Source organism: Capra hircus (genome assembly GCF_001704415.2).
Source record: "Capra hircus breed San Clemente chromosome X unlocalized genomic scaffold, ASM170441v1, whole genome shotgun sequence".
NCBI classification, from domain to species: domain Eukaryota; kingdom Metazoa; phylum Chordata; class Mammalia; order Artiodactyla; family Bovidae; genus Capra; species Capra hircus.
In genome coordinates, this window is record NW_017189516.1 from 13,792,645 (window position 1) to 13,815,773 (window position 23,129).

Consider the following 23,129-nt stretch of genomic DNA (forward strand, 5'->3'; position numbering starts at 1 on the left):
TTTAGACTGGAGTAATGTCAGAGTAAATGATGAAGTGAAGAACTCCTAAAATTCTCTCCTCCATGAAATAAATTATAAAACTGGCCAAAAGATGGTCAGAATAAACATTTTCAGAACTCTAGAAATCAAACAAATGCTTGTATCAATCTGAAGAGGATTTATTCAAAGCTTTATGATATTTAAAATTGCCCTATTGCCCATCATCCCCTCCCAGCTCCATAGTTACCATGAAAACCAACAGTCTGCAATGATGGTAAAAACGAGCAGATTGGTAATCACTGGAGGAGACAGAAAGGGGTTGGAACTCCTTTAAAGCCCCTTTCTCAAAGAACTGTTACTGTTTGACCTGTCTGAAGATTCCCTGAAAGACTCCATTTTCAAGACTATGTTTATTTAACCTGACTCAGAGCTTGCCAGTGTGAATAGCTTTTTCCCTGGGGGAGTTTGTAGAAAATAATCAGAGACAAATGCCGAAGATCAAGGCTGGCTGAGTTGGTGGTAACAACTGTGGCAAACAGTGAGCTAACCAAAGAGCTTAAAAAAAGAAGTAAAGAAATGAAATATCCACTGGAGGTTTTGAAAAGCTTCAACATATTCCCAGGCATTTAGAATTAGTTTTTAAAAACTCACTAAACAAGCAAATAACAAAGACAAGAATAAACAGCAGCAACAACAAACTATGAGGTTTAGCAGGTGTAAATCCTGCCTAATAAGTAATTAAGTGTAATTGTATTATACACTGCTATTAAAAGACAGAGATTTGAAGAATGAATTGGAAAAAATCATGAGATACAACTACACGCTGTCTACAAGAGACACCATAGACTCAGAGACAAACACTTTGAGAGTAAAAGAACAGAAAAAGTATTCTATGTAAACAGTAACCAAAGGAAAGCTGAAGTGGGTATACTACTATCAGACAGAATAGACATGAAGATAAAAGTCTGTGACTGTTGACAAAGATGGTCATGTTGTAACAGTATCAAGTCAAATTCACTAGGAAGACATACAGTTATACATATAAGAATCTAACAACAAAGCCCGAAAAACATGAAGTACAAACTGACAGAATTGAATGGAAAAATAGATGGTTAAATAATAGAAATTTAAAGACCTAATTTTCAATAAGAATAGAATAAGTAAGCAGAACATAAGAGAAGGGAAGTAGTGACAACACTATAAAAATCAGGTTTAACAAATATCTATAGAATGCTCTACCCCAAAACACTATCATACATATTTCTAAATGAACATTGAACATCCTCCAGGAAAGAACATAGTTAAGGCCATAACACAAATATCTTTAAGTTCAAATGGACCAAAATCATACAAAGGATGTTCGCTTTTAAAAAATATTAATAGAATTAAATTAGCAATCAGGAAGTTTGAGAAATTCACAGATATGTGAAAGTTAATGCAGCCTAAACAATCAATTGTTCAAAGAAGAAATTACAAGGGAAATAAGAAAATACCTTCAGATAAACTGAAATGAAAAGACAACGTGCCAAAGCTGTTGGAATTCAATAAATGAATGAAAAGACAGTTTTACAGAACAGGAGAAAATGTTTGCAAATTATATATCTGATAAGAGACTTGTATCTATAACTCACAAAGAATACTTATAAGTCAATAGCAAAAAAGAAATAATCCAATCAAAACATGGGAAAGGAAATGAATAGTAATTTGATTATAGAAGATACACAAATGCCCAAAAACCATATGATAAGATGCATAACATCATTAGCTATTATATAAACACTAATCAAAACCACAATACAATACCACTTCACACCCACTAGGATGGGTATAATAACAAAAAAATAATAATGCAATATAATAATGAGTTGGTAAAGATGTGAAGAAATTCAAACCCTCATACAATGCTGATGGAAATGTAAAATGGTGAAGTCTCATTCTTAAAAAAAGAAAGAAAACCCTTAGTCCCTGTTAAATGTAGAGTTACCATGAAAGTGCAAGTGTTAGTCACTCAGTTGTGTCCAACTCTTTGCTACCCCATCGACCATAGCCCACCAGCCTCCTCTGTCCATGGAATTCTCCAGGCAGGAATACTTCAGTAGGTAGCCATTCCCTTCTCCAAGGGATCTTCCCAATCGAGGGATGGAACCCAGGTCTCTTGCACTGCAGGCAGATTGTTTACCATCTGAGCCACCAGGAAAGCCCCATATAACCCAACAATTATTATTCAATCAGAAAAAAATGAGATACTAATGCATACTAAAACATGGATTAACATCATATTAGGTGAAAGGATCCAGATACAAATGTCATGTAATGTTCCATTGAGGTAAATGTTCAGAATTTATAAATCCATAGAGACAGAAAATATTAGCAGTTTCCAGGGATTGAAAGGAGGGGAAATTGGGAGTAAGTGCTAATGGGTACAGAGTATCTTTTTGAGATGATGAAAATGTTCTGGAATCAAATAATGGTAATGTTTTCACGATTTCTTAAACATACTAAAACCATGGAATTAAACAGTTAAAAAGGGTGAGTATTGTAGCATGTGAATTTTATCTTTAAAAAACCAGGCTCCTCTGTCCATGGGATTTTCCAAGCAAGAATTCTAGAGTGAGTTGCCATTCCCTTCTCCAAGGGATCTTCCCAACCCAAGGATCAAATCCGGGTCTACTGCATTGCAGGCAGATTCTTTACCATCTGAGCCACAAGGGAAGGCTGTTAAAAAAAAAAATCCTACCATGCTTTTTGGTGCCAATAATAGGAGTCAGAAAAGAAGATCCAGAGTGTCTTATAAATTGTACCTCAAATGATCTAATATAAAGTCTGCAGAGATCTTTAAAGACACTGGAAGTCATTAATGAAGGTAGGTCTACCTTTATAAGGTCCTGAAATCAATCTCATACAATGTAAGATGTGGTAACATGAGCAAATCCCTTTCTATACATTACTCACAACATACTCATGAAGTAGAAAAAGCAAATACCATTAACAGCCTTGTAGATACAGAAGCAGAAGTCCAGAGATATTCAGTGACTTGCCTACGGTCACATGTTAGCTTTCTTTTTTCTAGTAGTGGTTTACTCTGACAAGATGCATGCATAAAGTGTGTGTGTGTGTGTGTGTGTGTGCGCGCGCGCGCGCAGATGTGTGCTAAGTCGATTCAGTTTTGTCAAACTCTTTGCAACTCTATGGACTGTAGCCTGCCAGATTCCTCTGTCCATCGGATTCTCCAGGCAAGAATACTGGAGTGGGTTGCCATGCTCTCCTCCAGGGGTCTTTCCAACTCAGGGATCTCATGTCTCCTGCATTGGCTGGTCAGTTCTTTAACACTAGTGCCACCACTCTTTTCTAAAACAAAATGAACTCTTCCCAACTTCTCATCTAATTCATGTCATTATCACCTATGTTCTTGCCTTTTGTGACAGCAAGATTCTATAACCTGTAGTGCCATGGGGTAACATTTCAAAATAGTTCTTTAAAATTGCAAATCCAGTATTTCATAATGGGGCCTTGAGAGTGGTAAGATCCACACTCAGCTTTTCTATCATTCTCTTGTGTCATTACCCTGTAAAGACATGCAGCAGTGCATGAAATGTAGCAGATCATTATAAAATGAAAGAATGGCTATCTTTATTAAATTGTGAAGGATACAAGGATTAAAAGTACTCTTTGTTGTCATTCCTGGTGTCTGGCAAAAAAAAATATATCAGTTTATACTAATTGAATGCATGAGTGAATGAATGATTTAATATTTTGTTGGCCATGACATCTTTCCGAAATGTGCTTCTTAAGGAAGCAGCCCAAGTCGTAGAAGCTTATGAGGTTTTGAAAGTCTCCTAAAAAGAGTAGTTATCTTTCTGGAGTGGAAAGAATCAACAAAGAGAGAACTGTAGTTTTAATAAATGCTAAGTTCCATTCCTTCCTTCTATAATGACTGTTTGAAATCCTGGTTTCCCTTCAGTCCTAGTGACTTTAGTGAGGCTGCTCTGTGGAATGCTGGCGTGGAGCCTCTTGGATGATGGATAGAAGGGGTCAAGGGAAGCCAGAGGACAAAGCTTGGTTTGCTGCCACTTCACTGTCAGCCCACCACAGTCACTACTGACTCTGGTAGCTTCAGTATCAAGATAAAATAAAGAAAAGGACCTTGGAAGCAATTTCTCAAGGTTCCTATGTTAGCCATGCAGCAATGCCCATGAGCTCAAAGGGAGAATATTAAAGGCCAAGAGATGGCTCCATTGGGAAAAACAGATAAAATTTTGAGGGTGATGAAATAGAAAAAGCCCATATATTTATAATTTACAACAAATGAATTCATTCAGATAATATCACTGTTCCCCTGCAATTTGTATACAGCAGCTTAGGAACCTGCCATGCTGCCAAGTGCCAGATCAAAGTCATGTCTGCTGGGGATTAAAAACACTAAGCAATGAAACAAGGACTTGCTTTTAGAGTGAGTTTTGCTTTTGCCATAAACACTGCAACTTATCTGCACAGACCTTTAGTAACCTTGCAAGTAAGACCCAAAAATGGGCTGTAAAAGAAAGGCACTCCTCATGGCCTCTCTTGGCCATCTTCTAGCTACTACTCACTTGCTGGAAGAAAATAATTACCTGTATAAATAAAATTATCTACCTAACCATATATCTTGTAAAAGTGGTTGGACATACTGTCAGTGAATTTGGAGGTTATCTTTGTGATAGACTATTTGCCGGGGTGGGGGGGTGGATAAAATTCATTTTGAGGATTCTTGAGAGGTATTTCAAAGAGGTAATCATTCTGGTGTGACTGCAGATGTACTTTATGTACATGCAAATAAAGGAGCAATTTGCAAATTAAACTGTTTCTCCTACAGACAACTCTTTGCAAAGGGTTTTCAGAGATGTCAGAGGCAAGTATTTATATAACATAGGCATGATTGTCCTGAATGATGATAAGGAGATCTCCCAGAAACTAATACTCAAAGAATAATTTTCAGTTTACACACTGTTTTCACAAGCATCATTTCCTTTGGCTTTTTCAACCACTATATTACCTCCATTTTATAGATGAATTAACTGAGGCTTAGAAAGGTCAAGTGAACTTCCTAAGGCTAAATCTACCACATCCTAGCTGCTTGGAACATGTCTGAAGCTAATCAGAGGACAGCTTATCTGCAGGCTCTAGTCTCTGTACATATTCACTGGTGATAGCAAACTTCAGAATATTTTCCAGAACAATGACAGTCTCCTCGAAGCAATACACCAATCACATTCTGCTCCAAAGAGGGATCAGGTCATTCACAGGTGATTCTAGCAACACAGATGTCAAATGCTCACAGAATCATAAAAGAGCTTGCTCTTAGAGACTGACCTTCCTCTTATTGGATATGTGTCTAAATTTCTGGCATTTCCCTATGACCCCATAGAAGCATAATGGATAGATTAACAAGGAAGAAGGATTACCAAGTAAAGATTGGGTCAAGTTGACATGAGCAAAAGCGAGGGGGTACAGGAAAGAATAGGATGCCTTTTGATGGGGTGGAAGCTTCATGGAGGAGTGGGCACTTGAGTGAAGCCTTGAAGGAAGGTGGGACTTAAGAAAAGGCACTTGAAGCAGAGGGGGGAGAAGTCTGAGTAAAGGTAAAGAAGGGGAAAGTGTGAGCATGCTTCCTTGGGGCTCTGATTTAAACCAATCATTTGTTGTACAATCTCTTTTCCATTTTGCACTTACCCTTATGACACTTCTCTCAGCAGAACATAATATTTGTTTCCACACTGATATCCCCCAGTAAACTTTGAGATCTTTGCAGGTAAAACTGTGTCATTCATCAGTGAGTTTCCAGCATCAAGCAGAAGGCCTGAAACATATTAACCTAACTGTGTACTTATTGGTTTGCTCCCATTGGACTGAGAATATGTTTTACTCATCTCTCCTTAGCACTTAGCACAGGCCTAGCATACAGTAGATGCTGAATGTTTGTTGAATTGAGATGAGTTAGTTCCCTCCCTATTCTCTTAGTCTTTGAGTCTTAGTTTCCCCATTTGTAAAATAAGGGTTGTAAGAATATCTATTACTTCGTAACACTGTTGTGAAGATTAAGCAAGCATTTAGTATAGCATCTAACACAAAGAAAATGTTCAGTAAATATTAGCTGCTATAATTATTACCATCATTACCTTTTGTTGTTGATAAGGCTTCCAGACCTGCTGATGGGAATAGGCCCCTCAAACTGTGCCAATCTTGGTCAGAGCTGTGCTTAGGTATGGGGAGCTATGCCTGTAGATTTTTCTCTCCCCTATCCCATCATACTGCTTCTGCTGCACTCAAATACCCTTTGTAGTATAAAACTTTAGCTGACCTTGGAGGGTATGTCCATTAGACCAGAAGCTCTCTGAGGACAGGGCCATCTTACACTCATCTCTGGACTCATACAGGGACTCATACAATATATGCATGCTTTTAACAAAATGAATGAGTAAAAGCTACTCTTCCTCTTCTTCCTCCTCTTTTAGTCTACCTCCAGCTCTTCTTCCCTGACACTGGAGTCACAAATGCCTATAGTCTGAAGTCCCCTCTAACTAAGAGACAGGTACCAGGGAGCCCTGTGTTGCCTATCTCTGTTCTATCCTTCACAGCTCTAGCGAACTCCTTTTAGGTCTTTGGTACTTGGGAATGAATATGTCTACAAAGCTGCAAAACTATTACAGTCTGATTTATGTCTGAAATATGTCATATGTCTAAAAATAATTACTATCAAACTATCCATGTAAATAGCAACAAGTGAATTATTTAACTTATAACTGCATTTCTAGAGTGAAATAATAGGACCACTGGAACACATGCTGAAATTTGACATGGAGCTGATTTCTCATTCACACATTAAGAGGCATTGTCAACATTATTTGATTCACCTTTTTAGGAAGTCTGGCACTATGTAAGCAAACTTCTAGCTACTTTATCTCATGTAATCCTTAGAATTTTTCTAGTGGTCATCATTATCCCAATTTTACAAGCAAGAAAACTAAAGCTCAGGGATGACATGTCATTTTCCCAAGATCACAGAGTTAACAAACACTGGACTCAAATCAAGTCTTTTACTCCTATATCAATAAGGCTTCTGAGTAAAAAACACTTTATTTTTGCAGGGTTTAACTAGTTAGGTGAGAAATTATTCCACATCTCGATAGTCCTTTCTATTGTTTCCTGCATCTATCTCTGCTCTCATGGAAGCACAATCTAACCTAAACTTGCTAACTATTGTTTAGTAGCTAAGTCATGCCTGACTCTCTGTGATCCCATTGACTGTAGCCCATGAGGCTCCTCTGTCCATGGGATTTCCTAGGCAAGAATACTGGAGTGGGTTGCCATTTCCTTCTCTAGGGGATTTTTCTGACCCAGGGATTGAACCCACATTTCTCGCACTGCAGGCAGATTATTTAGCAACCAAATGTTGCTGACTAGTCCTCTTGAAATTGCAAAAGAGACAAGAAAATCTTCTGAGTGACATGATTACAGAAGTTTCTAGAGAGCCATGGAGGCTGTAGAGGTGGGGTGGCAGAAGAGGCCCTGCAGGACATTGGGAAGCAGGAAGCCTTTAATCATAAGCAACATAAATGAAGGATCCTGTCTCTGTTTTGAAGCTGAGCAGAGCTAAGGGACATCAAGGATTGGATACCTACTTACTGATGAGCCCCCTCCAGGCCCTAGGCAAGATGTTAACCTCCCTTCTCTATATATAGGGTTTTGGACAAGATCTAAAGATGATTCAGTTAGGAGTTAGTGATAAGTAGTATGTTACATTGGAGAAGGCGATGGCACCCCATTCCAGTACTCTTGCCTGGACAATCCCATGGACGGAGGAGCCTGGTAGGCTGCAGTCCATGGGGTCGCAAGAGTCGGACACAAATGAGCGACTTCACTTTCACTTTTTGCTTTCATGCATTGGAGAAAGAAACGGCAACCCACTCCAGTGTTCTTGCCTGGAGAATCCCAGGGACGGGGGAGCCTGGTGGGCTGCCGTCTATAGGGTTGCACAGAGTTGGACATGACTGAAGCAACTTAGCAGCAGCAGTATGTTACATGTGGGCTGGCTGACTTTTAATAGGACTGACACTGAAGAGTGGGTATGGATGTCAATCTATGGGAAGCAGAATGAATGATGAATCATGAGCAGAGTTTCATTTTATACACAGTAAAGTCACAGGCCACACTAAAGCATTATCTGATTTTTGAAAGAAATGCCCCTCCCTCACAAATAACAAAGCAATAATAGTACAACCAGACTACATTTCTCGAAAGGGTCCAAAGCACTAAGAATGTAGGAGACAGTACTCTAGATAAAATACAACCCAGCTTGGTTTTAAAAAATACCCATCTGGCTTCAGGAAAAGAAGCTTTAAAATTGTATTTACACAGGTGCTGGCTCAGGTTTCTATTGAATCTGGCCCCAACATACTTTTAAGACACACCTCTGGCTAGATGAGGGAAACCAATGGCTGAAGAATGTGGAGGATAATTTATGAACTTTGTTAGCTTTTCTCCTGGCCTGTGGCTGTGGATCTGAATTTACCAGGGAGGTCAGACAAATCTCGTTGCAGACAAAAATACACAGAGAGCTCTGACACCTTCATGTTCAAAGCCCAAAAGTCAAGAGAGGGAATGGACACATGCATGCTGGGCTTTCTGGGAAATGTTATTCATAGTGCCCTGGGAGACAAAGAGGAAAGAGGAAGAGATTAACTTTTGCTATGTTCTTATACAAATGCAATTGGACCTTTAGATCACCAATTAAGTAACACTGAAGATAAGTGGTTGTTTGAGAACCTTACACCAACCGAAGGCCTTCTTTACCAGGGAACTGCCATAAATACTATCTGCCACCTCTCCTCTATGCTACCCAAGGGACATCATAAGTGTATGTGTACTAATGACCATAGCTCCATTTCAGTAGATGGAATAAAAACTTATTGGGCTGTGCTAATATGAGCTATGCTACATATTATTTAGCTCTTACAATAACCCTGTGACCTATTACTATCCTCACAGAGGCACAAAGTTACACGAGTTGCTCAAGGCCCAATATCTATCTAATTTGGAGCCAGGATTGAACTTGGGTCTATTTTACAAGGTTGATGCTTATAAGTGAATGGCTGGCCAATGGAAATATCTGAAGTATCCATAAAATTTTAGAGATTTATTGTTAAAAAGATTTAGGCTGTTATAGATTTATTGCTAAAATATTCAAGATCATTTAGCTCAACACTTTCATTATTTAAATGGAATTTTGAAATGAAAAGAAGGAATGGTAGATAGAATCTGCTCCTCTTTCACTGCATTTCATTCTACTATCTAGACAGAAGCATGCTTCCAAAAGGCCCAGAAAGTAGAGTAGGATAGTGATGTACAACTCAGCATTGGCACAAGGTTGGGGTGGGGAACAGGCATAAAAGGCCAATTGATGGCTGATCAAGGGATCTGTTGCATCTGATGAGGTTCCTCAACCATCTCTGGACTCCAGAATGTTCCTTTAACAAGTATCCTGCTTTCATGCAGCCCGTCTTTGGGCAGTCTGTTCAATAGTCCTAGAGTTCACTTCCTATCTTTTATACCTGGCAGACTATTGTTGTTGTTGATGTTTAGTCACTAAGTTGTTGTGTCTGACTCTTTGTGACCCCATGGACTATAGCCCACAAGGCTCCTCTGTCCATGTGATTTCCCAGGCAAGAATACTGGAGTCGGTTGCCATTTCCTTCTAAAGGAATATTCCTGAATCAGGGAACAAACCCACATCTCCTGCATTGGCAGGAGGATTCTTTACTACTGAGCCACCTGGGAAGCCCATTATGTGGGAAACGCTGTGCTATGTTCAGTCTATAGTCACTAAAAAGTCATACGACTTTGAGCAAGTCACTTTAACTCCTCTGTGCCTCAATTCCTTCATTTGTTAATGGGACAACTGATAATACCCACTTCATAGGGTTATTGTGAGGACTGAATGAGAAAATGTCTACAAAACAACTAATACTTACTGAGTATGCAATAACTAGTTTTTGTTATTATCTCTTATTTCCAGTGCCTTGTGTAGGTCTAGTGCACACAACAAATAAACACCGACTGTGTTGAATAAACGGATGTTATCTGGGGAAAGTGCCAGTCATCAAATAGTCATTTTAGCTATCCCTGCAGTCAAGATAAAGATTTATTGTTGCCTCACATAATTCTTGGAGGTGCCAAGGCAACAATCTCTGAAGCTGTGAGGCTGGAGAACTCCTCAGACAAGAAATAAGAAACTACTGGAAAACCTTCATTTCTGCCATTTATATGTTCTATGAACCTAGGAAAGTCACTTCCTCTCTCTCTGGGCTTCAGTTTCCTCTTTAAAAAATAGCTTGGTCAAATTTTTAGATTTTTAAGTTCTCTTCTTTTAATTTTTAGCAGGTTAGCATTTAAAGATCCTGTGGTTCAAAGCACTGAATCTTTTAAGTCTTTTCATTAAATATCTCTTGGCTGAATCAATGCTGAGAAGGTGAAGGAACTTGTGAACATGGAACTATAGAAATGTGATTATTTAACTTATGAACCTGTAAGAGGTCCACAGTCTCCAGGGCCCACATCCAGGTACCACAGTGAAATCATGGTCCATCCACACTATCAGGTATCCCAAGAGAGGAAGGACAATAAAAACCTTGACAAAAGAGAACACAATTTTGTCTCTGTGAATTTTTAGCTCTGTCCTGAAAGACAATATTTTCTGGTTTATGACATCAAAGAGGAGGGGAATGGAGTTTTCTTTCTCCTGGCCCCATAGAAAACATTCTGTGGTATACTTCTCCAAGTAGGCTCAAAGCAAAGAGTCTAGGAACATGATTCTAACATTTGTATCAATACATACTGTCTGAGTTCTTCAGCTTGGCAATGAGAATTAAAATTCTCATGAGCCTGGGTGTTAAATCATGCTCCCTGTTCTGTGGTTCTGTGATGAGAGTGAATTAAGGAGATACTGAGCCTGGTTTCATCAGAATCAGAACTTTCCCTCTGAACATTAGCAGCTAATGGAAAGACTATCACTCACATGCCCCTGCTGCTGCTTCTGCTGCTAAGTTGCTTCAGTCATGTCCGACTCTGTGCAACTCCATAGATGGCAGCCCACCAGGCTCCCCCATCCCTGGGATTCTCCAGGCAAGAACACTGGAGTGCCTGTCACTGGCCCTAACTAATGAAGAGTTTCTCGTGAACCACTGGCTATTATAAGTTTGTTTGTTTGTTTTAAGGAAGAACATTCCCTGTGATGTTAGTGTTACTCACTGGTTTCTCCCCATAGTACTTAAAGTTTTTCTTCTTTAATTTCTGATTCTGCTGTTTCTCTTCACTGTTGTCTTTCTTGTTTGCACTTTCCTTCTGCTTTAGGTTAGTATGTTTATATATTTGAGAGGTAGCTGTGCCATAAGAGAGTGACTGCTACCTTTGGACCCAGAACACCTGGCTTTAAATCCAGATGCTCCACTTACTTCTGGAGAGGGAAATGGCAACCCACTCCAGTGTTCTTGCCTGGAGAATCCCATGGAAGAAGCTTGGCAGGCTACAGGCCATGGGGTCTCAAAGAGTTGGACAGGACTTAGCAACTAAACTACCACCACTTCACTTACTAACTGTTGATTAACTGAAAAAAAAATCAGTTTGCTTATATGGAAAATCAGGAGGATGACCTCTCCCCTTGTTCCAGGTGGTTGGGAAGTTCAGATGGAAATGAAATATGACTGAAGAAATTTAAAGGTGTCCAGGGTTGTGATCAATAGGTTCCTTCAGGAAGGATCTGTATCTTGAATATGTGAGCCTAATATCCCATATGTAGTAATTATCCAGCAAATATATACTGACTGAACACAAGATAGATTACTACCAGGCCAGTTCTTATGAAGTATTCAGTAAAATATAGGCACCAGTGTAGCCAGAAGCTGTGGTAATTCCAATGGGATGCATCAGGAGCCACAACATGGACTGGAAATAAATGGACTGAGAATTCTAATCCTTGCTCCCTTTAAAGAATCATTAACTCCAACTCTCAGTTTCCTTTTCTGGATAGAGGGAAGTTCCCTTTTCTGTGCTCTCTTCTGAAAGGTACAAAACTTACCTGCCTCCTTGGAATTCTGAGAGCAGTTGCTAGCTCTGAAGAGGAGTGTGAACACTTGAATAATAGCTTCCAGAAGTATGCACACATGGCTATTATAACTGAAGAGATTGCTTTTTGAAATAATGAATTCTCCCAGAATTCAGTTGTTATGAGGGACAGTGTTTTGGTTGCCATGGGACTAGACTAGAGACTACAGAAATAAGAAGTAACTCCTACCTCTGAAGAAAAAGTGGGTCTGACACTTACCTGTGCAGTAGCAGCCAACTGCTAAAATCTACCACCCAGAGTTTCATAATTACAAAGAGATTCTCTGGGGATTAAAAAAACAAAAACAAAAACAAACAAACCAAAAAAAAAACACTTCTGGCTGCAATATATGGATGGGCTTCGAAAATAGAACATATTTGGGAATAGTAAGGCAAGGTAAAGGGAGACAATGGACTCACGCGGCCTTGCAGGCAACATAGAAACTCCTTGTTAATCATTGTTTCATTAAATGCATTTGCTATAAATTATCAGCCACAGGGCCTTATATATAAGCAATGGCAAATTCTTGACATGGCCCCCAAATTGGGCTCTAATAAGAGACTTGGGTGGGCATCAACTAGAATGAGTTATAGAGCTAAATTATTTATTCTGCAGGCCTGTGGTCTAGTCCTATTATGAGGAAGACGAGAATTAAGCCAACAAATGTGTAAAGACAAATAATCATAGGGAAATATATGGCGAATTCATAACTCAGCTGGCTACCTGGGCCCTACTTTCTCTGAGACAGAGAACTTTTCCATAACACTTCATACCAGATAGTCCTCAAATATACCTTCTTCTATACTATCTGGGTTATATGTGGCATCCGAGTGCTTCCCTCATAGTTCAGTCGGTAAAGAATCTACCTGCAATGCAGGAGACCCGGGTTCGACTCCTGGATCCTCTGGAGAAGGAAATGGCAACCAACTCTAGTATTCTTGCCTGGAGAATCCCATGGACAGAAGAGCCTGGCAGGCTACAGTTTACAGGGTCGCAAGAGTCGGACACAACTTAGCGACTTAACTACTACTACTATGTGGCATCCAGCAAATTCACTCATACATATTTTATAATTATCCACATGGTTACCGTACAAAAGCCTAAAAATTATGTGGAATATTTTCAGTTTCTCCTCTGGGTATTGCAAGGTTGAGTGATATACCAGATCATCAGAAAAAAGTATCTTCTTCTAGCATTCCAAGAGTGTTTTTTTTTTTTTTTTTTTTCCCCCTATTTAGTGAAAAAATGCTCAGGACCTAAGCATTCTAGGGAAGCAAGGTATACAAACTTTCACTGGCCATATCAGAAGAATGTTTAAAATTAGATAATCTAGAGAGTTACTAAGACAACAGAGATCAGAAAGAGCCAAATTTACTATGCAGATTTGTAAGCAGACCAGTAACCATCTAAAGCAAGAGTCGACAAACAGCAAAAATTCACAAGTCAAATTTAATGTGCTTTTTCTTTTTGGAAAATTCATTCTCCAAGAACTGAGAATGAATTTTAGATTTAAAATAGCTGAAAAAAATTAAGAAAAATAGTATTTAAAGGCATGTGAAAACTGAATGAAATATAAATTTCAGTGCCCATAAAGTTTTACTGGAGCACAGCCACACCCATTGGTTTTGTCTAGGACTGTTTTCATGCTGCAAAGGCAGAGTTGAATAATAGCATCAGAGACTATATATGCCACAAAGTCTGTTACTATCTGGCCCTTTACAGAAAAATGTTTGCTGACCCCTAATTAAAGTCTGGCTATGATATTAAAAAAATAATCAGAGACAGATAAAAGATACTATGAGCTTTGTGAAAAAAAATCTCTAAGATTCATGCAATAAGGATCAGACAACTTCTTGGCCAAAGACACCCGATGGAGGCCCTTTTGAAGTTACAAGTAGGACTTTATAGGTGGAGATAGTGGTAAAAAACAAACAAACAAACAACAACAACAACAAAAAACACCTGCCAATACAGGAGACATAAGGGACTTGGGCTCCATCTCTGGGTAGGGAAGATCCCCTGGAGGAGGGAATGGCAACCCACTCCAGTATTCTTTCCCAGAGAATTCTGTGGACCGAGGAGCCTGGCAAGCTACAGCCCACAGGGTCGCAAAAAGTCAGACAGGACTGAAGCGACTTAGCATGCACACACAAAGTTGCAATTAGATCCTCCCAACATAGCTAACTTGCCCCTGGGAAATGTTACTCCTAAAGTCAGGGAGTGAAGAGGACACTGATATGCACCAAAAACTCTCTGCAAGACTCCAAACAAGAAGTAACATTCGATTCCACATGAGTTGAGGTGGGAAAGAGTAGATTTAAAGGACAGAAAGAGTTCAATGAGGGTTCACTTACATTTCTTCCCTCACAGAAACCTGGGGAGAGAGAGAGAATCAAAGCCATACTTATATAAAATTTGCCAAGGATACTAAATTGGGACATATTGTAAACATCAGTGAGGATGGTGTAATTCTTTGAGTTCAGAATGTAAACTACAGTTTCAATTTTATGATGTGTACCAAACAGTGCTCCATGCGTACAAAACAAATGGATGTACAATCTCCAATGTTTTACTAGAAAATGTCTGAAAAATAGTAAATTCTTGAGCACATAATGCACATGATGAATTAATTAACCCTCTTTGAAACATGATGAGGTAGAGATGAGGATTCATATCCTGATTTTCCAGATGAGAAAATGGAAAAGAAAGGAAGTTATCCAGCCATGGTCATAGTGCCGGGAGAAGAGGGAATCTGAGTCCTGACTTTTAACTCAGCCCATCCACAGTGCACTCTCTGAGCTGGCTCTATCCTCATCCGAAGATTGGTTTTTGTAAGAGATGGGAGCTAGGATTCACCATCTTTTAGGAAGGCAAAACCAAATGTGCATACAGGTATAAACGCACATGTTTGCTGAAATAACAGTGACGGTGTTTGTTATTTGTAGAATTGTCATAAAAAGTCTAAGCTGAAAGGGCATTTTAAAAGTATCTTAGTTTAACTCCCTTATTTTACAGACAGGGAAAACTGAGGTCCCAACAGGGAAATTTTCTTAGCCAATGTCACAAAACTAAACCCCCTCTGAGCCTCTACTCTGCTCAAGGATATCACCTTCCTTTGACTTCCTGGTCTTTTTGATAACATCCAACATGCCTTCCCTTTCACCTTCCCACTCATCCCACCCACCACCACTAGCTAATTCTCTACATGCTTGTTTCAAACCCAGAGACCATCCTCTCAACAGCACATACCTAGACACACACATGCACACACACACACATTCTTTTAATAAGCTTCCATCAAGCAGGTTTTAATGATTTTAACCCCCATGGCCTACAGTTGTTTTTTATCATCATTTTTAACCCCCAAAGAAGCAGATTCTTCCTTGACTAGCTTCACCTTCACCCTAAACTCCCAGCAATACTGACAATGAGAAAATGTGAGGCTCTCTTCTCTTCTTCCTCAACAGGAAAACCTGGCTAGATTACAATCGACTCTTTGCTGAGTCTTGCACCAATGACAGCATTAAAGCCTCATGGTTTATGAACTACCAAAGCTAGAAATGGATTTTTTTCTGACGTGCCAGGCTTTTAAGTCTTGTACCTGTGCCCAGTCCAAAGATTTCTGAAACCCTGAATAAAGTGGTAATCAACACTCTGAATACTCCATCTGAGTTAACTGACAACAACAAACAAATTAGGAAGAAAAGATTTGTTCTCCCACTCCCTCCAAGACAGGTGGAATTCCAAGTTTCAACAAGGCAGATTCAGAATCACCTTTAGAAAGGCCAATTGGGCAATAAAGATGCATTGTAAAAATGAAAAAAAAAATCAATAAATGCTCTGCAGGTAATAAGACAGCCCCCTGCCTTCAAATAGAGATAATAATGGCAGTAAACTGCAGCCACCAAACTTTAAAGGTAAAAGAAAACACCAATACTTTTTTTTTCTTTTTGCTTTGTTTCATGTTTTTTAAATCACTTTCTCCTGTCCCCCAAAGGGCTCAGAAATGGAAGCTGGGGTTTGCATTCCAAAGGAACCAATGGGCTAGATAGTTTTGTAAAGAACCCACTGAAGATTTTAATATTTCAAGGAGTTTAGAGCATTTGGCTCCATGAGCTCACAGAGGCTCATTTTCTCAAAGAAAATATTACCAACTTTCTCTAACAAGTGATTCTAGGGTCTGAAGAATTTTGAGACCTTGCTGGATTTCCAAATGCTTGGCAATTTGAGTGATTACCCCTCTCCCAGCTTCCTTGGTCTCAAATAGTCCAAGATCCACATAATAGTAGAGCTCCTCCCAAGCAGCCCTGCCAGCTGCCCTTCTGCCTGCCTCCCTCCTTCAGCCCTAATTTCTGTAGAAAGCTCCCATGTGGAATATGTTATGACAGCAAAATCTTCCCTTTCACAATATAGTTGATCATTTCCACAGTTTTCCAAAAACAACAATATCGTGACCCAGATTTTTAAAACCCAGAGGCAGCATCAAATACAATCTAATCTATCTAACTATTGAATTTGCTTTTCGCTTACTTTCTTGAACTCTTTTCCCATCGGATATAGTTGCTATTACTGTGGTGTCTGGGCTTACTGACACATTGCTTTTGATGGGTGCTATGGTTCCTTTTCTGCTCTATAGATAGGGCCTAACTGAAGCCAAGGTATGGGAAAGAGGCAGGTTCTCACTGGAGATATTGGGGTGATCTGAAATCTTTGGCGCTACTCCTCATTTCCTTTTCTGACAACCGTCCTTTTGTGAGTAATCTTAAGGAACGAAGACACTGATCTCTGTCTCTTTCCAAACTGCCTATGCCTGGGCACTGGGGCACTGGACCTCATAATGCTCAGTTTAAGCAGTAGCAATGTGTCACTCAGGGTTATGGGTGGAACATGCAGCGTGCTTTCTTTAATGCTAAATGGTATCTGTCTTCTTATTGCCTGGGGAACTAGAAGACAACAAAATAGGTTTCCATTTTATAGGTATTTCTTTCACCTGGCCAAAATGGTGAAAAGATAATCATCATTCCAATTGGCTATCAATAGGGAGACCAGTTAAAGAGCACACACTTTCTAATTTTTCTCTAGTTGCCAAGAACTCTGTGGTGCTTCTGCTGTCCTCTGATGGGTGTCACCACATTCCTGCTGAAAGGTGTGGCCAATATACCTGCCACTTTTAAGACTGTCCTCAGAGATTATAGCTTTATATAAGGAAAGGGTGTCTCTTTCAGTTCTGACTTAAAATTTCCAGGCCAGTGAGAAGGAAGAAAAATGTCTTGGCAGGAAGTACTTCCTTTGTGAGAAGTGGAGGCAGGAATAGATACTGGTGTTTAGCAACTGAGTCTGCTCCCAGAGCAGAGCATCTCTGTCTAGAAGCTGTTCATCAGTGTGCTTTCAAGAAGGAATACTTAGTACAGGATAGGGAGTGAAGTGGATGGGTAGGAGGCTTAAGCCTAGGGAGATTGGAAAGGAAGGAGGCAATAGCATATATAGGAGGTTTGGAAGTGTAGGAGGTCTTCCTGCTGTAAGATGTAACCTGAACACCTCTTGGGGCTAAGCAGATATTAATTATTTTAAGCTAAATAATACTAAGGAGCCAGTTTTTGAGGCCACTTAGCCAAATATAAGATACAACTTAGCTTAGGGTTATGGGCTATTGAACAGGGTCTGAGGGAGAGAATAAAACTTTCTTATCACTTTGGATACTTATCTACCTAGGAGCTATTAATGCAAAAAGGCCCCAAGGAGGCAGCAGCAGGAGGGAGCAGGTGCATAGACTGATGGTCTGCTGAACAGTGAGAACACTTCCTTTCTGGGGCCGAGGCCAGGAAGCCTTCACTAAGGAATAGTCTTGTATTCACCACAGAGTACAGGCTGGGGACTTGGTCTGGATTTCTCCACTTTTAACCTCTCTAATAAGGACATTTTTTCCCTCACTAGGCAGGAGAATGGAACACAAGCAAGGAGGAAATTAAATCTTTTCAAATCATTAATTTTTTCTTTTGTTCCTAGGACCCACCAAGCTCCAAGCACCAGCTGGGACCAACTTCATTGCCTGTACTAACAACGCTGCCAAAGACAGGGGTCCAGCAAGTATGAAAATTGACTTTTTAAGGCTCTTAGGTTCTTTGAACCAACACTGCCAGTGACTTTGTCCCAGAGATCATAAAATCCTGAGTCCTGATAGACTGGTGTCTCTTTTTAGAAGAGAAAGGGAGAAAACAGTGAGTGTCCAAGATCCTTTACCTTCAGCGGCTCTTTTAAAAAAGACTTTGCAGCTTCCACAAGTGAGAGCTCCATAGTGACAGCCAGAAGCTTCATCCCCACAAATTAGGCAGGTCTTCTGGGGTGGAAAGTAATAGTCGATGGGCAGAACATGGTCCCTGGTGGTCTCCAAACTGAAAAGACCCAAGAGAAAAAATGCAACACATGTCAGTAGTTGGCAGAAACAAGAAGGTATAAGTCTGAATCTTCAAGATTAAACTGCATGTGTAAATTATTATTTATTGCTTAACAGAGTCAGTGTGAAGCTGAATTTTCCTTGGACTTTTCCTAGGGATTATTTTTGTAGGGTTTCCTATCATGTGGACAGGGCCCTTCTGGATCCTAAGAAAGGATTTGAGAAGTTTTCTGAAATCAGCCAATCCCTTGGGCTATGTCTGCATGAGGGACGGATGAAGGCAGAAACCTGAGGTAAACGTCTCTAACTTAAGGTGGTGGTCATGAAACAATTTCAGAGTAATTAAATGGTATTAACTCAGTCCTAAAACCTTACTTATCCAAAAGGAGACCTATGGCGATAACAGACTAAGCATCAAAGCAGTTTGATGTGCTTTGTTCTAGTTCTCTGAGCCTTACTCTCATCTGTAAGTAGGAATAATATTACCCAGCCTACTGAACTACTTGTGTGAGCAGAAGTATAAATAAGCCAAAAGGATAAAAAGCTCTTGTGATGAATACAGAAGTGAGGAATTACAATTAGTATTTTCATGCTAGTCTTTTTTTTTTTTTTCCATTCCCTTTCTTTCCTTAGGAGTCTATCTAGATAACATGGACATTTCCCCATTTCCATTCTATAACATAAAGTAGCAGTTAATGTTGGATGCATTCATGCACAGTGATGCTGGAAATCTTTCAGGCAACCCTCTAAACACTTAGCCATTAGAATACTCATGTTCCTTGGTCTAAGAGTTTCAAAGGTCATCTAGTTAACTGTCTATCTCCAAGAGGATCTATGTCTGTGTCCTTCCAGGTGGCCTGAAAGAGAGAGCCAAAAACCCAATCCTAAAACCTTAATGGAAAGGTAGATCTTAGTCTCCCACAGTAATAAATTCAAGTTTAAATAAAGGGAACATGGTTCATACTACTCAAAGGTGAACTTTTTTCTCTCCTATGTCTTATGTCTAATCATTAAACAAAACATATGTGGTTTCCTGGGTTAATCTGCTACAGGTAAGTGACAACTGCCTATTCTCTTATCCACAAGAATGCAACCACTATTTTACTTACTTTTTTTGCTTTTACTTATTTATTGGAGTATAATTGATTTATAATATGGTGTTAGTTTATGTTGTACAACAAAGTAAATCAGCTATATGAACACATATATCCCTTCCCTCTCAAACCTCCCTACCCCCATCCCACTTTCTCTAAGTCCTCACAGAGCTCCATGCTGAGCTCCATGTGCTATACAGCAGCTTCCCACTGGCTATCTATTTTACATATAGTAGTGTATACATGTCAATCTACTCTCCCAATCCATCCAACCCTCCCTTACCCCACTGTATCCACATGTCCATTTACTATGTTTACATCTGTATTCCTACCCTGCAAACAGATTCATCTGTACCATCTTTGTAGACTCCATAAATATTCATTAATATATATTTGTTTTTCTCTTTCTGACTTATTCCACTCTGTATAACAATAAAGGCTGAGGAAAATGTGGAGAAAACAAAAACCTTCTTGCACTGTTAGTGGGAATGTAAATTGATACACCACTGAGGAGAAGAGTATGGAGGTTCCTTAAAAAACTAAGAATCTATAACTGCCATATGACCCAGAAATCCTACTCTATTGGGGATATACCCTGAGAAAACCATAATTCAAAAACACACATGTATCCCAAATGTTTACTGCAGCACTATTTACAATAGCCAGGACATAGAAGCAACCTAAATGTCCATCAACAGAAGAGTGGATAAAGAACCTGTGATACATATACACAGTGGAATATTACTCAGCCATAAAAGGAACAAAATTGGTTCATCTATAGTAATGTGGATGGACCTAGAGTCAGTCACCATTTTTATGAGTACTTCTTTCTTACTAAGGCAAGAAGGAAGGAAAATAGCTCTAATGATAGCCTGTTTGCTGTGTTGCATGATTTCAACTCCTCAAAACACCACTGTGAAACATTTATTATTATTATTATTATATCAAATGAAGAAATTCAGACTGAGAGTGGAGAAGCACAAAACTTTTTGAAATCAAGTACAGGAATCTCTGACTTCAAATCTAACACAGCGTCCATTACCCTATTGTCTTCTCAGTAATCATCTTCACTTTCTACCCATGATTCTTTGATTATCATACTCAGCAGAACCATCAGAATCCCCAAAAAAGCATGAAATGTTATGCTCCTCTCAACCCTAAGTGAGAAACCTTGGCAGGGCAAGAGCAAAGAAGGCTTTCACTCAGGCTACACTTGACAAGCACTTTATCTCTAAGAGACAAATATTAGCCTTTATTCACAGCCAAAATACAACAGAAAACACTCAGAAACTTCTAATGATATGCAAACCCACCAGCTGATTATGGTGGCCTATCTTTTCCCCCATAATTCATCCCAAGCCAGCAGGAGTCTATCCACCAAAATAAGACTAGGAAGGCCATGAGTTCCACAGGAAAAGAGCTCAGTTCCCATATATGAATGAGCCAAAAGCCAAGAACATCATTCCTTTGGCTAAAAATGTCATTTCATTGGGCAAAAATTGTCATTAAAAATTAATTTATTATTCATCTTCTTACATTTCATGACTTCTATAACTAATAAAAACAGTTCAAGTAAAATCAGAAGGACATGTAATATTAAGGCACTTTATGTGCCAGGCCATTTCATATATATCATCACATTTAATATTCCCAACAACTGTGCGAGGTAGTTCTATATCATCCCTATATTATAAGAGTGGAAGCTGCTGCTCAGGAAAACTCAGTAAACTTGTTCAAGATCACTGTTCTAGTAAGTGGAAATGCCAGGTTACCATCCTAGGTAAGTCCAACTGCAAAGCATAGATTTGTAACCAATGACTAACCATATTATGAAATTGAAGGTCTAAATTAGGTAGATAGGTTCAACTCAACTCCTATGGACCAGGTACAGGTCTAGGTGTTGGGAATATACTAATGATCAAGATATGAACTTTGCTTCTAAGCAACTTACTATCTACTACAGAAGAAAGACAGGAAGCAAAGAACTGTATAATAACATAGCAGATTATATAATAAAGCAAAGTGTGTACTGCTCCAGATGAGAAAGTATCTCAAAGATAGAAATGCTTTTTGAAAGGTATGTTGTTGTTGTTTAGTCGCCAATTTGTGTCGAACTCTTTGTGACTCCATGGACTGTAGCATGCCAGACTTCCCTGTCCCTCACCATCTCCCAGAATTTGTCCAAGTTTAAAAGTATAAATATATGCATGTATGTATATACAAATACATATATGTATTTACATTGAGTGACTGAACTGAACTGATATTTACATATGTAAAATGACAGTAGTTATTATTATATGAATGAAAAGTAAATATTAGATAAACAAAATATATATGTATATACATGCATATATATATTTATGTATATATAAAATAATGACAGTAGCTATTATTATATGACTGAAAAGTAAATATTAGATAAACAAACTGGGAGCCTGCATAGAGTGAATAAGTGGTCCTTTTAGAGACTTTAAAAATAGAAAATTTCATCCATATTAAAATTTAAAATACAAGTTATTTAAAAGAATCTAATCAATCAAATTTATAGCCAATACTCCAAGACGGAAAAAAAATCATTTTATTTATTGGGGCTTCCCAATAAATAAAAACAGTAAAGAACCTGTCAAAAATGTGGGACACCCAAGTTCGACTCCTGGGTTCGGAAGATCCTCTGGAGAAGGAAATGGTTACCCATTCCAGTACTTTTGCTTGGAGAATTCCATGGACAGAGATGCCTATAGGGCTATAGTCTATGGAGTCACAAACATGACTGAGTAACTAACACTTGATTTATAAGATATGAATATAATGAAACACACCTCGATAAAAATAACTATGGATAAAGAAGCTGTGGTACATATATACAATTGAATATTGCTCATCCATAAAAAGGAACACATTTGAGTCAATTCTACTGTGGTGGAAGAATCTAGAGCCTATTATATAGAGTGAAGTAAGACAGAAAGAGAAAAACAAATATTGTATATTAACACATATATATGGAATCTAGAAAGTTGGTACTGATAAACCTGTTTGCACAGCAGCAATAGAGATGCAGACACGGAGTACAGACTTACGGAAAAGGGGAGTGGGGAAGAAGGAGAGGGTGGGTTGTATGGAGAGAGTAACATGGAAACATATACACTACCATATGTGAAATAGATAGCCAATGGGAATTTACTGTATGACTCAGGGAACTCAACCCAGAGCTCTGTGACAATCTAGAGGGGTGGGATGATGGTAGGAGGTGGGAGGAAGGTTGAAGAAAAAGGGGACATATGTATATCTAAAACTATACAAAAAAGATCTTCATGACCCAGATAACCATGATGGTGTCATCACTCACCTAGAGCCAGACATTCTGGAGTGCAAAGTCAAGTGGGCCTTAAGAAGCATCACTACAAACAAAGCTAGAGGAGATGATGGAATTCCAGTTGAGCTATTTCAAATCCTAAAAGATGATGTTGTGAAAGTGCTGCACTCAATATGCCAGCAAATTTGGAAAACTCAGCAGTGGCCACGG

The 23,129-nt window shown here is 39.0% G+C and overlaps 1 protein-coding gene across 1 annotated transcript in view; it reads right to left on the reverse strand.

The window, feature by feature from the left end:
* The window catches only part of AR (androgen receptor), a 204,443-nt gene that overhangs the window by 63,022 nt on the left and 118,292 nt on the right, over positions 1-23,129 (reverse strand). Inside the window, exon 2 of the mRNA XM_018043830.1 lies at positions 18,356-18,507. Coding sequence (XP_017899319.1) covers positions 18,356-18,507 — 152 coding nt within the window. The remainder of the gene's footprint in view (positions 1-18,355; positions 18,508-23,129) is intronic.